Genomic DNA, 14,561 nt, shown 5'->3' with positions numbered 1-14,561 from the left:
ACCTGAATATTGACAGCAGAGTGTGTGATTCAGGTGTGTCAGGACTGCTGCAATGATCAGGCTGCCAACTTGTGTGCCCGAGTCCGCAATCCCCTTGCCAAGTTGGGGCTGCAGTAAATAATATTTTAGAATAAGAATAGGGAATAAGTCTCTCTAAGTGAGAGGCTTAAGACAATTGCCTGATACAGCACTGTGACATGGAGCTAGCGATCACCTTGTTCACGGTGCCCCCAAGCCCCTGTATGCTAGGTGAGTGGGCACAGTGAAGAGACAATCGTCCTGTATGTGCTGTTGCAACATTACCTTTGTGTTAGGCAGCAGAGGCCATGAAGGAGGAAGAGGGCATCGCCCTGCCCCCACTTGAAGTGGGGAAGGCACTGCGGGCCATGATCTATGGAGAGTGAGAGCAACATACTCACCTCTAACATACCCCCCCTCTATTCCCACCCATTCTCCCCCCCCCCCCCCTCTGAACCTGGAGAGATTTATCGCATCACAGGGGTGCTGAGGATGGTGGCTGCTGCAACCACCGCTTCCCACTGTCTGGGCACAACTGGGTTGTTGTGTGCATTGGTACTCTGAAATGCCACTCCGCAAGAGAAGGTGAGCTTGACCAGTGGGCAGCCGGGCCCTGGGAAACTTACTCTGGACTGATGCACCCTGGTGCAGGGACTCTGGGGTCTTGGAAAATAAACTCCATAGAACTTCTGATACTTGAACACCTTAGTATGCTTAGCTTTTTTGTCACCACACATAAATGTTAAATAACCATCAGCCTTAAACAGGGAAGTGGGACTGAAAGCTAACTAGAGTATTGCTTGGGGGGATTGCCTCAAGAATGCTGTGTATATTGTCTACAGTGTGTTGCATTGACCTTTGTGTTAGGAGATAAATACTCCTTTGGAGGTGATGGATGTATTTTGAGTTGTGAGTCTATCACAGTTAGAGGTTAAACCATTAATGGGGTACTGAATGTCTGGCTGTGACATGTAAATAGGTTGAGCTTCTCAAGCACAGGACCCAACCCTATATTATTAGATTGCTTTTTTGGGAGTTCCCTTTGCTCTTGCAAATTTCTCATTAAGCACTAGTTGGAGGATTTCTACTGCAGTTCTTTGCCTCTTTAGCTAAAAGTTGTTGGGGCATTTTCAAGGGAATACTTTGGCTGGCCTTTTGACTAATGGCTAGGGCCTAGTGGCACAGTAGTGGTAGAGCCAGTCAAACATGCTTTGTTACTTGAGCCCTGTCCCCGTCTCCTGCTTCACTCATCTGGTGCCATGGCATCACACCTTCGGATGCCAAGCATGCCCGAGAAGCTGCCCTCAACGGCTTGTGTCTTGAACTGTGACCCCCCCTGACAGTAGAGGAGCAAAGGACCCGATCCTACAGAATCAGGATGTTGGTGGTGGACATGGTTCTTGATTTCAGCAGACGGGCACAGAACAAGGGATTAAGATGGGATGTCCTGGGCTGGTACCTTGTCTTTCAAGAGAATGTCTTAGTGTCATGGCGAACATCTGGCAGAAGTGTGCCTCACTCATTTAAAAAAAAAAAAAAAAGTTACCACTGATATGTGAAGATTTCAGCTGTGAGGGATCCCTGTTATTCCAGGCCTCGATACACAAAGGGATCTGTGCAGCGAGGGTGGCAGGAGAGAGGGAATTTGGAGCACATTCTATAAAATAAGAGCATAAAAGCCATTCTGGAGAAGCAGCTCTAGAAATATTGTTGTTTCTGCCATCTCTTACAATACAGAAAGTACCTCAAATAAGTGGTCAGTGTTTTGCCCTCTTTTCTCAAATATGCCATTTGTAAGATTAGAATTCTAATCTGTGCTTTGTGAAATGCTCGGATACCCCTTTGGGTGGATCAGTAGAACAGAAAGCTTGAAAATTAAAGAAAATGAAATCCTGTGTTTGTGAACAATTTGTTCTAAAACATCTGTGGTGCGAAGAAAAAAACAATGAGTAATGTTACAAGATTAAGTCTTGCGTGAGGCAGTGAATGTGCTATTTCTTGTGGTGATCTTTTTCTTACCGAAAAAAAAAAAACTACAAAGCACATAGAGCCACACCATTGGTTGGCTTAATTGTCACTTTTATTTTGTTGCTTTTCAATGATCATTGCATCTAGTTTCACTTTGTCTTTGTGTACCTATTGATTTCTTTATAGTTGTTGCTTGATTGTGAAATTACTTTTAAAAAACAAAAGGCGAGGAGCGTCTGGCAAAGCAGGAACAGTTTGTTTAATTAAACAGTATGGCCGGGAGAGCAGTTACAGAACTGTTCTGAGCAATGTTTTATACATTTTTGTGGATACAATAAACCAATTACAACATTCCTTTGAGGTGAAGAATGTGAACAGTTGTCATGGGGTCATAAATAAGGTCCCGCTAACAAATGCATTTGGTCCTGGACCTTACATGGACACAATGTGGCCCAGTGGGGACTTATCCAGATGCCCCGCCTGAAAGGGGTGTGTGGTCGCTGCGTATTGTTGTGCATCTGACTTCATGGTATATTTGAGAATGTGCACACCCTCTGGGCATATGTGTTTTACTGGAGCCAATTACCTCAGACCATTGTGGTGTCACTGTGCATATCTGATCTAACATTCCTGTTTGCGCATTTGTATTCCGGCTGCACGCCACCCTGAACGGTGACCTGCCTATCTGTACCCTCATGCCTAGCCTTAGAGCCTGCTTGACCATGTACGTTTGTAATGGGGGCCAAGGAGAGTTCATGGCAGGTGAATTAGATAGGGGTGATTCGACTTCGTTCTGGTATGCGAATGCATCGTTGTGTGCATCGGCTTCAGGTATTCCAGTATTACCATTGGTGGCTTGCTGCGTTTGGATTGAGGTGCATTTTGTTTTCTCAGATCCCCCACCCCATTGATTTTTACTGCTCCCCTGCCCATCTGTTGCTTTCTGTATCGAAGCTCTTGTTAGCCTTTGGCCTTTGTTTTGGTTTAGCAGCCCCTTCACTTTGTTTTCTACATAAGCTATTTGAGATTTTTTTGCCTGCTCTTTTTGTCTATGTGGGTACTTAGCTGAAGTTGTCATGATGCAGGGAACTGTATTTTGCTAGTGCTGCTTTGGGTGGCAGATGTTGCTTGACTATTCAATGTTCTTGTTGTGCCTCTCTGAATGGATAGCTCCTGGCCCCTCTTCTCTGATCATGTTGTTGCATCCTCCTGTATGCTCACAAAGCCTGTGGCCCATTTTATTTCAGTTGACAAGAGCTCCCCTTTGTGTGTACAGTGTGCCCAGGTGTGATCAAATCAGCTTATGTTAATTCTTCAGAGATCCCAGACTTTCGTAACAAGTTTGCATTTTCTTCATGCTTCTTGTCTAACTCCATGACCTAAGCTACATATGCAGTCATGAAACAGTCTGATACAGATATCTCCACAGTGGACTCCAAGCTACAGCAGTTGTACAGTTGTACATGTAACCGCAGTGCTGGACTGTAAACAAAATGGCCCATGCAAGCATTGGCAAAGTCAGTAGGTCTCATCCAAAAACAGAGGAGCTGAGAGCGAAGAGAATAAATAAGGGCACTCTCCCCTAAATCAATTCAATACAAAAACAGCCCCAAACTCCAGCACCCTGCATCAATGACCATTATGTCCATGCCGGCTGTCGCCTACAGTTTACGGCAAGCTCAATGACCAATCAATATTTGATTTAAAAAAAAAAAGGGGGGGGGCTATCTTCAAGCAAGGAAAAATCAGCAATGAATGTAATGTAAATAGCTCTGAGACGCCTACTGGCGCAAATATGCTAATTAGTTGAATTATTAATTGATGTTATGTGTTTAACGTATGAAAAACTCGTAGAGAAACTAATCATAGAGAAATAATGTGTACGTTTGAAAATTTGCCCACGGGGCCTGTCAGCCACTTATACAAGATTGTACTAATATAACTGAAATTGTTTGAATTGATGAAAATATATAAGAATAATGTAGTAATATGTCATATTGAAATGTATAACCTATGTTTTATATTAATTAGTAGAGTTAACTTAGCCGTGGATAAGACCTAGCCTTTTTCCAAGCCTCTCAAGAAGGGCTGAAACACTAACACGCTGTAGAGAAGCAAATACATGGTCGGACCCTGAACTGCCTGATGTTAAAGTTGCTTAGCTAGAATTTTCTGCAATGTACCGACGGACAGGAGATGATGAAGACAATTTGATACAATTTTGTGTAGAGTAGGCTAAACGTACTTTCCCAGGACTTGAACAATAGAAGCACTGACTGAAGAGGAACATGCAACATTTTCGATACCTGAAGAGCCGGATGATGAGGACATCGTATAGTGGACCAATCTGTGTCTTGTGAAAGGACTAATATTAAAATTTATCGATTTGATAAACTAATATTATAGGTTAAAATCATATCTGCTGACTGACAAATTGGGAATTAGGGGGATGGACTGGGAGACCCTAATAAAAAGTCATGACAAGGGGCTAAGAATTCAGAATTCAGGAGATGCAAGGGAAGGATTGGTGACGTCAGGAGACGCTGTTCGAGATTCTGTCATGAGCTCATACCTTTGAGAGCCTGATGCGTAGATGATCTATTGATGACCTGAAGACGAAGACAGATTTTGTTGCTGATCCATTCTGTGGACAGGTAGCTATGACAATGTGACTGATTAACTCCTGCCTTTTCTTCTAGGTACCAACTGCGCTGTTTTATAGATTCTCACTTAGAAAGATGTTTTTCAAATTAATGATTTCCTAAGTTGTTTCCCATGAAGCCCCACATGCTAATGCTAATCTTGGTTAGCTAGACTTCCTAGGGGTGACGTTGACAGTGACAAATGACTTAAGAACTATTGGCTGATCTCTGCTACTGATGCTGTGTATTCATTTACTGACTTGCATTGAAGCATTTGAGCATATGTTTCTCAATTATTCAGTAGATTATGTTATGGATGTTCATTAATAAACTAATACTGAGCTGATTGAATAAAGTTTGATCTAACTCGATGACTTAGTATTGTAATTAAATAGGGAAATAAAAGTTGTTGAACGCTTTACTGAGTTGTGGTTATTCATGAGTGGATTGGTTTTAAATGTTTTCATTAAAATGTTATTGACTGATTATGTTGGTTATTGATGCCAGTGATCACTACATGATTAGGATATTCGTCCAAAAGGTTAATCGACCTATACGCGGCCCCTTGTAAGTTTACTTACTAAGGACCAGGCGGTGCGCATGTTAGAAACCATCAGGTGCCTAATTGGTTATAAAATCCAACCAGCAGGACTTCTCGTCCCCAGTAAGCTGGTGTGTGTGCAAGGATAAATGGCTAGAAGTTTGTTGTGTGTGTATTCCTATCTCTTTCCCTAGCGCTAATGATATTAGGCTCCACCCCATGCAGTCTTCTGATTACTCAACTAAAAATATATCGAGGGAGACAGTTCAATCTAGTTTAATTGTGAAGCCCTCAGCATACATGGTCTGTCCAGAATGTAACAATCTCAAACAAATACAAATGATGGACAGAATGCAGATCCAATCAAACATTCACCCCCAGTCACAGATCTGGGTTCAATCCATCAATTCATGTAATGTAACAAACGGCTGACATGTTTAATTGCCTAGTGATTTTATGGCAATTTCTTCAGGGCTGAGGGACTAAACTTTCACCTATTTAATCATCGCACCTGTGTAGTGATAAAATAAGTAATCAAAGGGAAAGGACCAACCAAGAAATCCTAAAAAAAGGAATGAAAGACATATCAACTTCATTTAATTGTGGCCCTAAAAAGCAAATGTGTGGTGATTTACCATGAATCCTTCAGTTGAATGTCTGCCAGCTTTTGGTTGGATAGTTCAGTCAGTGTAAGTATAGTCATAGTACATCTTGGCCACCTGAAGGAAAAAGACTCACATGCCACCATTACTTATGTAAATGGTACATGCAGGAATTGTCAGTATAAGTATTGTGCCACCAATACTGAAAAGATTATGGCAAAAAAGATATCTAAAAATATCCACAGATTAGCACCAACCTCGCAAGATCACACACTTACACACTTTCCCAAAGATGGAATAATTGCAGGAAATTGCGCACAGAGATAACAACATCTTGAAATAAACAATTGGCTTCTAAGGCCAGAAGGAACCCAGGAATCAAAGAGGCACCTTGCACCATCCTTTCGGAAAAACATTATTCTACCAAGAAGTGGAGTGCGTATACCCACCTGTCGTGTTAGTGGTCCTTCCACGGCAGAAGATGTGCACAAATCCAGCCACGGCAACCACAGCAATTTAATTATCGGCATTTCCTGTTAGTATTGCTGTATGATACACTCACAAATTACCGTGTGACAGAAAGGCACCATGTAGGAAGCCCATAGCAACAGGACTTGCATATCAATGCTTCCATCATATGTGTGGGCTGCACCCTCCTACAACTATTCAAAGTAATTAAATCCAAAGAAGGCCTTGCTGTGAAAAAACTTGAAACAAAAATAAAAAAATGAGGGCAAATATTTATAAAGGCTTAGTAATCACCATCCTCAAAAATGGCAGCCATCTTAGAATTGTCCAGATTTCAAAACCTCCCCAAGTAATGCAGGGAGTATTATGTGGAACACTCAACAAGTAACATTCATCAGACATGTGTTGTATCAAATGTCAAGGATCCCTTAGCAAGGGACCTCGCATATTGCAGTTCCAGTCATATGCTTAAACTGGAGCCTCTTAATAACATTGAAGGTAATTACAAATCAACTATGCACCAAATGATCAACAACCGGGGATAAACATTAGAGGAAACTGTTATGAAGACCTAGTAAAAGCCTGCTATGAAAACAGTGGCCATCTTAAAATGATCAAGATTTCAAAACATCCCCCTAATAGTGCAGGGAGGAAGAACATCCCACCAACCAAGCAAGGAAATAATCAGCTAGAATCAAAACTAGCTCATTTTGAAGACTGAACTCTCTAGACAGCACATTCCCCTAACTCGGTCCTTTCTCTGTATTTTGTGACACATGACCGCATTGTTTAATCTATATTGGTCAGTTTTTTCAGAAAAGACCCACATGGACCTCTTTCTGATAAGGGCATTTTCTGTTCCCTCTAGCCTCCGGTCAAGCCTCTTCAACAGTGTCCATTCAAAATCTGTAGGATCATGGTTCCCTTCCTTGAAATGTAGTACCATCTTTGTAGTCAATCTTCCAGCTTTTATAGTACTGAAATGTTCTTTCATGTGAACCTTTACTTTTGTGGTGGTTAGACCAATCTAAAACAAATTGCAGGGGCATCTCTTTCTGTAAATCACAGAACTAGAGCTGCAATTATCATTTTGTTCTGGTAACACATCCTGTCATCACACAGTGTAACACTTTTTAATGCTTTAGTCACTCTGCATGCACTGTAACCTCCATAAGGGAAATGACCCTTAGTGGCACTCAAGAAAGGAATCTGCTTTACATGCATATGTCTCATCCATGTGTGAACAAGTTTATCCTTTAGTATTGATGCTTGTCTAACCGTGAAGCATGGTTGGGGAATCCTATATGCCCCCACTTTAAGTATGTGCCAGCTACTTCTTATAAAATTGTGCACCTGTGTGCCATTGGGTTGTAGGTCATAACCACTGTAATGTAATCGGATTTTGGTCCCTGATGTTTCTCCAAGAATGCTTCCCTAGGGGTATCCAAAGCTCTCTTGTGAGGGAAACATCCTTTATTACGACGTCTTTTTAACGAAGTCGTGGTTAACGAAAGCGCAACAACGCTTTTTTTAACCACGACTCCGTTACTTTGTGCCTTAACTGCGTATGTCCTGAACTACGAACATGCGTGGTTAAGGTACAAAGAAGGGATTTGGCGAAGGAGGAGGACGCAGGTGAAAAGGGGTCGACCAAGGTAAGTGGGTTTTAGGTTTTGGGGTGGGGGGTCAGGGGGTTTTAGGTTTTGGGGTGGGGTTGGGGGGGTGGGGCGTTTTTGGTTTTGGGGGTGGGGGTCAGGGGGTTTTAGGTTTTGGGGTGGGGTTGGGGGGATGGGGTGTTTTTGGTTTTGGGGAGGGGGTGAGGAGTCGGGGTTTTAGGTTTTGGGGCAAGGTTGGGGGGGTGGGGCGTTTTTGGTTTTGGGGAGGGGGTGGGTGGTCAGGGGGTTTTAGGTTTTGGGGTGGGGTTGAGGGGGTGGGGCGTTTTTGGTTTTGGGGAGGGGGTGGGGGGTCAGGGGGTTTTAGGTTTTGGGGTGGGGCGTTTTTGGTTTTGGGGAGGGGGTGGGAGGGTGGGGGAAAGGATGTAGGGTCAATGGTGCCTATTAGTAATGCTTTTATCAGGAATGCCTTTACAACGAAAATCGTTGTTAAGGCATTTGTGGTAAAATCATTAGTAGTAACAACGAGGTCGGTGTTCCGACCTCGTCGTTAAGGCACTAGTTGTTTAGGAAATCGGTGTTCTGTCGTACAACCCTCTTGTGAGCGTGATTAATGACTTGTTTTGGGTAAATCCTATCACTCTAGCTTTGTAATAGATCAGTTGGCTGTTCCACAGATCTCTTCTTCTCTGAACAATTTATTTGATGTTGTCCCATAGGAAGGGTATCCATCAATGCCCTGGGATGATACAAACCATAATGTAGTAAGGAATTTCTCTTAGTAAGTTTTTTTATGTACTGAGGTTACCAGTCAGCTCTCTTCAAAAGAAATATCCAAATCCAAGTGAGACGTTGAATGATGACTGATATTCCATGTGAAATGCAGATGTGAGTCTTGTTGGTTCAACCAACCAAGCAAGGAGTATAAATCATCCTCTTATCCTGTCCAAAGGCATAGAACATCATAGATAAGCTACTTCCACCTAGTTATCTGAAAGTGATAAAGATTAGACTTACGATGGGATGTTTGAATCAGGTTACATCTATCATAGATACAGGCCAATCTCAGAGTGAAAGTTGCAATCATGTATGTCCCTAATAAGTCATTAGGTCTCACCTGTGTGAGCCATTGCCTTTATCAATGTTTTAGCCATGTTCCACAGTAGGGCAGCTTCTGTGCAGTATGGCTGAGAGGTAAAACAAAAAAAAGTGCTATGACAACTGTTAGGCGGGAGGCATCTTGGAGTGAGGGAGGATGTGCCACATGTAGTGTGTAGATGCCTCCTGTCCCGCCCTCCTGCCAGCAATTTAAAAAAAGTGCTGTAATATGTTCAGCGCTCGGCGGCCATGGGACAAATGCAGTGTTGTGAAGGTGTGGTCAGGTTTAGAAATCTCTTGCTGTTACTAGGCTCCAAAAATAATAATTTAAGTAATTTACTGTTGGGCCCTCAACTAGATTATCAGGTGCTCGTCTCCAGCACTTGATTGTTCTCTTCTCAAGAAGGTGCTGTATGCCTGGAAATCAGAAAGTAAAGTACTTTACTGCACACAAAACATCCAGAAAATGAAATATGTTTTACTCTTCCCTTCAGTCAAACTACTGCGTCAGGTACTGGCTCTTTCTCGCATCCACTTCTGCTCTTCTCTGGTTATCTCTACCTTGTCTTCGAGGATCGTCTTTCTATTGCTCCCCCTTAGCTATGTTTTTGATTTCTTTGTATTTTCCAAATTGCACCCTTCAGCATGTCTCTTAAATTCTTCTTTCAGTTCCATAGTCTCCTTTGCCTTTACACGCTGTTGTTGGTCACATTTGCCATCTGGTACTTGAAGTAAAATTAGTGAATATGCGCCGTAGAACTGGGAAGTCGCGCACTAATTCATTGGCTGTGTTGTGTTCCATGGTCTGTGTGCCTGTATGCAGAGACTGCTTAGATCCAAAGCCTACACAAAACTGCAAAAAAGCCAACTCTGACCTGCCACTTGAAACATCAGATAGAGGTACAGGTGGGGGTTGGGCAAAGAGTGCCTCGAGTACCACATTTAAGGGAGGCCTTAATGTTGGGGGACTAAAGTTGATGAGGTACCTTTACAGCTGGATTTGCGTGCTTTGTAAAGGTTATTGAAATAAAAGCACTGATGTATTAACAACCGCTGATCATGGTTAGTGTTTTCCCATTCCAGCGGTGATTTCTAACAAAAGGGACTATGGGCCTCATTATGACCCTGGCGGTAGAGAACCGCCAGGGCCAACGGGGGCGGGAGCACCGCCGACAGGCCGGCGGTGCTCCCTTGGGCATTCTGACCGCGGCGCTTTGGCCGCGGTCAGAACGGGAAAACCGGCGGTCTCCTGCCGGTTTTCCACTGCCCCTAAGAATCCTCCAAGGCGGCGCAGCTCGCTGCGCCGCCGAGGGGATTCTGACAATCCTTACCGCCATCCTGTTCCTGGCGGCTCGCCCGCCAGGAACAGGATGGCGGTAAGGATTGTCGTGGGGCCCCTGGGGGCCCCTGCAGTGCCCATGCCAATGGCATGGGCACTGCAGGGGCCCCCGTAAGAGGGCCCCGCTAGTATTTCACTGTCTGCATAGCAGACAGTGAAATACGCGACGGGTGCAGTAGCACCCGTTGCACCTTCCCACTCCGCCGGCTCGATTACGAGCCGGCATCCTCGTGGGAAGGGAGTTTTTCCCTGGGCTGGCGGGCGGTCTTTTGGAGACCGCCCGCCAGCCCAGGGAAAAACTCATAATACCCTCCGCGGTCTTCTGACCGCGGAGCGGTATTATGGAGGGGGCATCCTGGCGGGCGGCCTCCGCCGCCCGCCAGGGTCATAATGAGGCCCTATATGTTGATAACCACTGATTGCTGTTGGACTTTTTCCACACGGGGAACAATACACACCAACCTATTATTAGGGACCCATGAGTAGGTACTGCTATAAAAGAGTGATATTTTTAAATTAATAGAGAAATTCAGAAAGCCCTACCAATCTATACGCGCTCATATACACAAAACACAAATTCACTCTTCATACACAAAATATTTCATTAGAAAGAGAGCCCTCTAATGAATTTGCCAAGTCATGTTTCTCTTCAAGTTGTTGCTTTGCAAATAACTTTTTTCTTAAGAGTTCCTTTCTGCTTCCTTCTCGACAGTAAAACGCTTGCATCACAGGTTTGTTCCTGGAAAAGAGTCAAGTACTTGCCTGCAGCAATGTCTTACCCAATATTTTTATTGCATATTGTCGTAAGTGACCGTCCTTGCCCACCCCCTCCCCCGAACGAGATTTTGGGCATTCCGGTGAGAAACATGCAGTTGATAATCTGGCTTCCGAAGTTGGGTTTTACAGCCAGTTAAACTATTAAATAAGATGTTTTTCAAGGTATTCCAGAGACCGGCCTAAAGGAGGACTACTCAAACAAGATTTTTACACTATGAAAGCTATTCACATAATAGACCTAGTGTTGCAGGAAAATACCTTATTAAAATTAAACGTGGCGTTTTCAGTTTGCTTATTAGGTCGAGCATTGCAGCTTTTAACAACGCCCACCTCACAACCATCACTTCCACTCGTTCGTGGGCTTGCCCTTCAAAAATACTTTGATTATATTGTAAATGGTTTACCTTTGTCCCTCCTTGGGGAGGTTCTGTTACCGCCTTGGCCATGGTCCCTGTTACATGGCTAATTGCACTTTTGCCGATAAGTTTAACGGCGAGCGAACTTCTTTTCCTTTTGTGTATCTCTTCACGCTAATGCTCATGGCGGCCGTGGCGCTGTGAACTGGCTCCCTTATGTGAAAGTGTTTTCATTTTCAAATTATGTGGCAAGAAAAGTCGGGTTAGGAGTTTATAACGCTAATAGCTCTAACTCGAGCAGATGCGAGACCCATTGCATTGCAAATGCTTGTTTTTTTTTCTGGGTGTGACACCTCTGCCTTTGATGAAGCTCAATGGAAATTCTTGGTCAAAGCCCCCTTTGATCCACAGACTCGTGTCATCATGCTTATGTTTGATATCCATGTTATCTAAAGTTGCCGATTCTGAAGATCAATTTAGAGGCTCCTATAAAAGTGGTATTTTTGTCAACCTTTTCTGTTTATCTCCACAGATTCTGATTGGACATAAGTTTTAATTTAATGCTGTGTTTTTTATTTCAGTGCCGCCCCCGACAAACCTGGTGATGAAGTCCTATAATTTTAATACTACACTCTACTGGGATTACATAGACCCTTCACTTGCACCACGCTTTACAGTGGAAATCCGTTTTTATTTGTAAGTTTTAATTTTAGCATGCTGGTGTGTCTGTTATCAATGCCATTCACTGCAAGAGAGTCCAGGGTGTTTTGCTAGTGTGAAATCTTTTTGATGGACCAACATCCCGCACTACAGTGACTGCATTAACCCCAGTACAGCGTGACTTAATTCTACATCAGCGCATTTCATTTCGTAGTGTTTTTTTCTAAGATGGTATTTTCTCAGACCGTTGTACATTGCTTTCATAATACAATTCAAAAAACTGATACCTTGGCACTGAATTGCAAAACATATGAGTCAGCTTTCGTTTTTGACAGAAGGTTTTTAAAATGCTCATTAATTCATCCTTAACTATACTATTATTGTGTAATGTATATAGTTAGGCTTCCTAACAAAGGAAAAACCCCATCTTACCATAATATATTTATGCATTATAATCAAGACCCTTTGGGCCATATGCACAAACACTTTTTCCCATAGACACAGAATGGGTAAAAACCTTTGCTACATCTGGCCCTTTGTGTGCTCAGAAAAGCTTATTCTTTAAATATCAATTTTATTTAATAATTGTTTTAAATCCATTGCTAAATATATAAAAATATTACACAAGTCTTATTAAAAATATTCTCAAAAGTATAGTTAATGATAGTCTGCACACCACAGTACAAAAAGGTGTGTTTCTCCAAACCACTACACCGTGCTCACTGCCATTCATTCAACACAACCACTCTCAGTCCCATTCATTTCATTCTTCCACTTTCTTAAAAACATATAGATTTTATATGGGCTTATTTATTTTTATAAACACATTACTCATTTAGCAAAAATCAATACAGTTATTATATACACATATTTCAATGTATTATTTTTATTACTGTTCATTGTATGTCTGTTATACATTTTTTGTTTCCATAGCCTTTCCTTTATTAGTTGTTTAGTGGCTATAGATATTATTCTACACGTGTTTCTGTGAAAAATGCCTTCACCAGGACAGCCTCTTTTTGTTGGACCAAAACTGGCCTCCAAACGACCTGCAGAAACACAATAGGAGACCCTTTTAAGCAATAACGAAATCAAGTATTTTATATATTAAATGTAACCTGCTGATAAAATCCTCCACCTCTTGTATATCACAGTTTCAATGTTCATCATCTTTTCCATCCAGTTCTAGCTCTTGCAGTGCCAAAGTGCAAAGCCTACCTCAGGCCTTAGACTCTGTGTAAGCCCCATCATCTACTCCGTCACCACACCGGGCCCTAAGAATAATTCATGCACCTAGCAGAGTCCCCACATGTCGCATCCCTCCTATCTCATCTAGTCAAGTTTCATACCAGAAGTCGATAAACTGGACGCACAATCACAATCCGTATTAATCTGGCAACCTATGTGACCCGCCCCTTCGTAAGTTTCCCCAACAAATGCTGGTACACCCAGCGCCCGCGTTTAAATCCCTATTTGTTACAGATTATTACTCGATTTCCTTGTTCCTCTCACACCTGAGTTGTGTGTTTCTGAATTCTTTGTCATTTTTCATCCTTACACTCTTTTATGATTTTGAGAACAGCTGAAACACCGGAGGTGAAAAAGCAGACCAGAGACATAGGGTGCCAGGTTAATACAGATTGTGATTGTGGGTCCAGTTTATCGACTTCCGATATGAAATTGGACCTAGTTTGTCTTTTGATTTATAGGAACTGATTAGTTTCTCCGATATCCTGAGGCAGACAGTCCAGCAGCATTTGGCACACTACCAATGTGGTCCTTTAAGGTTTAGAACCTGAGTTTTTGGCTTGTACTCAAACACTTCACCAGGAAGTACTAGGCCACCCACTCATCCATGTGCTTTGGGACCCTGGTATGAAAAGGTTTAGACATCTGAGTGACATTTTTAAAAGAGGCTCTAATTCTCAGAGGGAGCCAGTTTTGATCCTCCGGTTTTGGTTTGATGTGAGAACGTTTCTATACTGCCACTGAAGCTTACACACAGGAGCCCCCCCCCGCACTGAGCTTATATAGTGCATTGCAAGAGTTCAGCTTTGCTAACAGATCTGTAATCGCAGCTGAGTGATTGTTTTGATTGTGTAAGATCCTATTTCTTCTTTGTAGATCTAATATGTGTAGAAACCAGAGAAATGTTGCTGTGACTACAGAGCGATTCACACGGCATAAGTTTGTGTAAGAAAAAATGTTTATTCCATGAGGTACAGCATCGTGCGGCTTTTCCTTCACCAGATAGTTGAGCAACTGCCTCGACAGGGAACACTGTGCACACCAACACTCTACATTCCACATTCCCCATTACAACACATCTTTGTCCTTTAAACAGTAAAAAAAAAAAAAAATACCACCCCAAAAGAAGAAGAAAAAACTAAAAAAACAAAGATAGCACTAAATAACATGAGATGAAAGAACATTTTTTGTCTTAAATAGACCTTCAAGTAAACTGAACCTCTGTGATTCC

The 14,561-nt window shown here is 42.6% G+C and overlaps 1 protein-coding gene across 1 annotated transcript in view; it reads left to right on the top strand.

Annotated features, from left to right (window-relative positions):
- Positions 1-14,561, top strand: part of IFNGR1 (interferon gamma receptor 1) — a 257,484-nt gene that overhangs the window by 85,533 nt on the left and 157,390 nt on the right. The window contains exon 2 of the mRNA XM_069234280.1: positions 12,004-12,118. Coding sequence (XP_069090381.1) covers positions 12,004-12,118 — 115 coding nt within the window. The remainder of the gene's footprint in view (positions 1-12,003; positions 12,119-14,561) is intronic.

The sequence above is a fragment of the Pleurodeles waltl genome, chromosome 5, assembly GCF_031143425.1.
Source record: "Pleurodeles waltl isolate 20211129_DDA chromosome 5, aPleWal1.hap1.20221129, whole genome shotgun sequence".
Classification (NCBI taxonomy): Eukaryota; Metazoa; Chordata; class Amphibia; order Caudata; family Salamandridae; genus Pleurodeles; species Pleurodeles waltl.
This window is presented reverse-complemented; position numbering and strand designations above follow the sequence as displayed.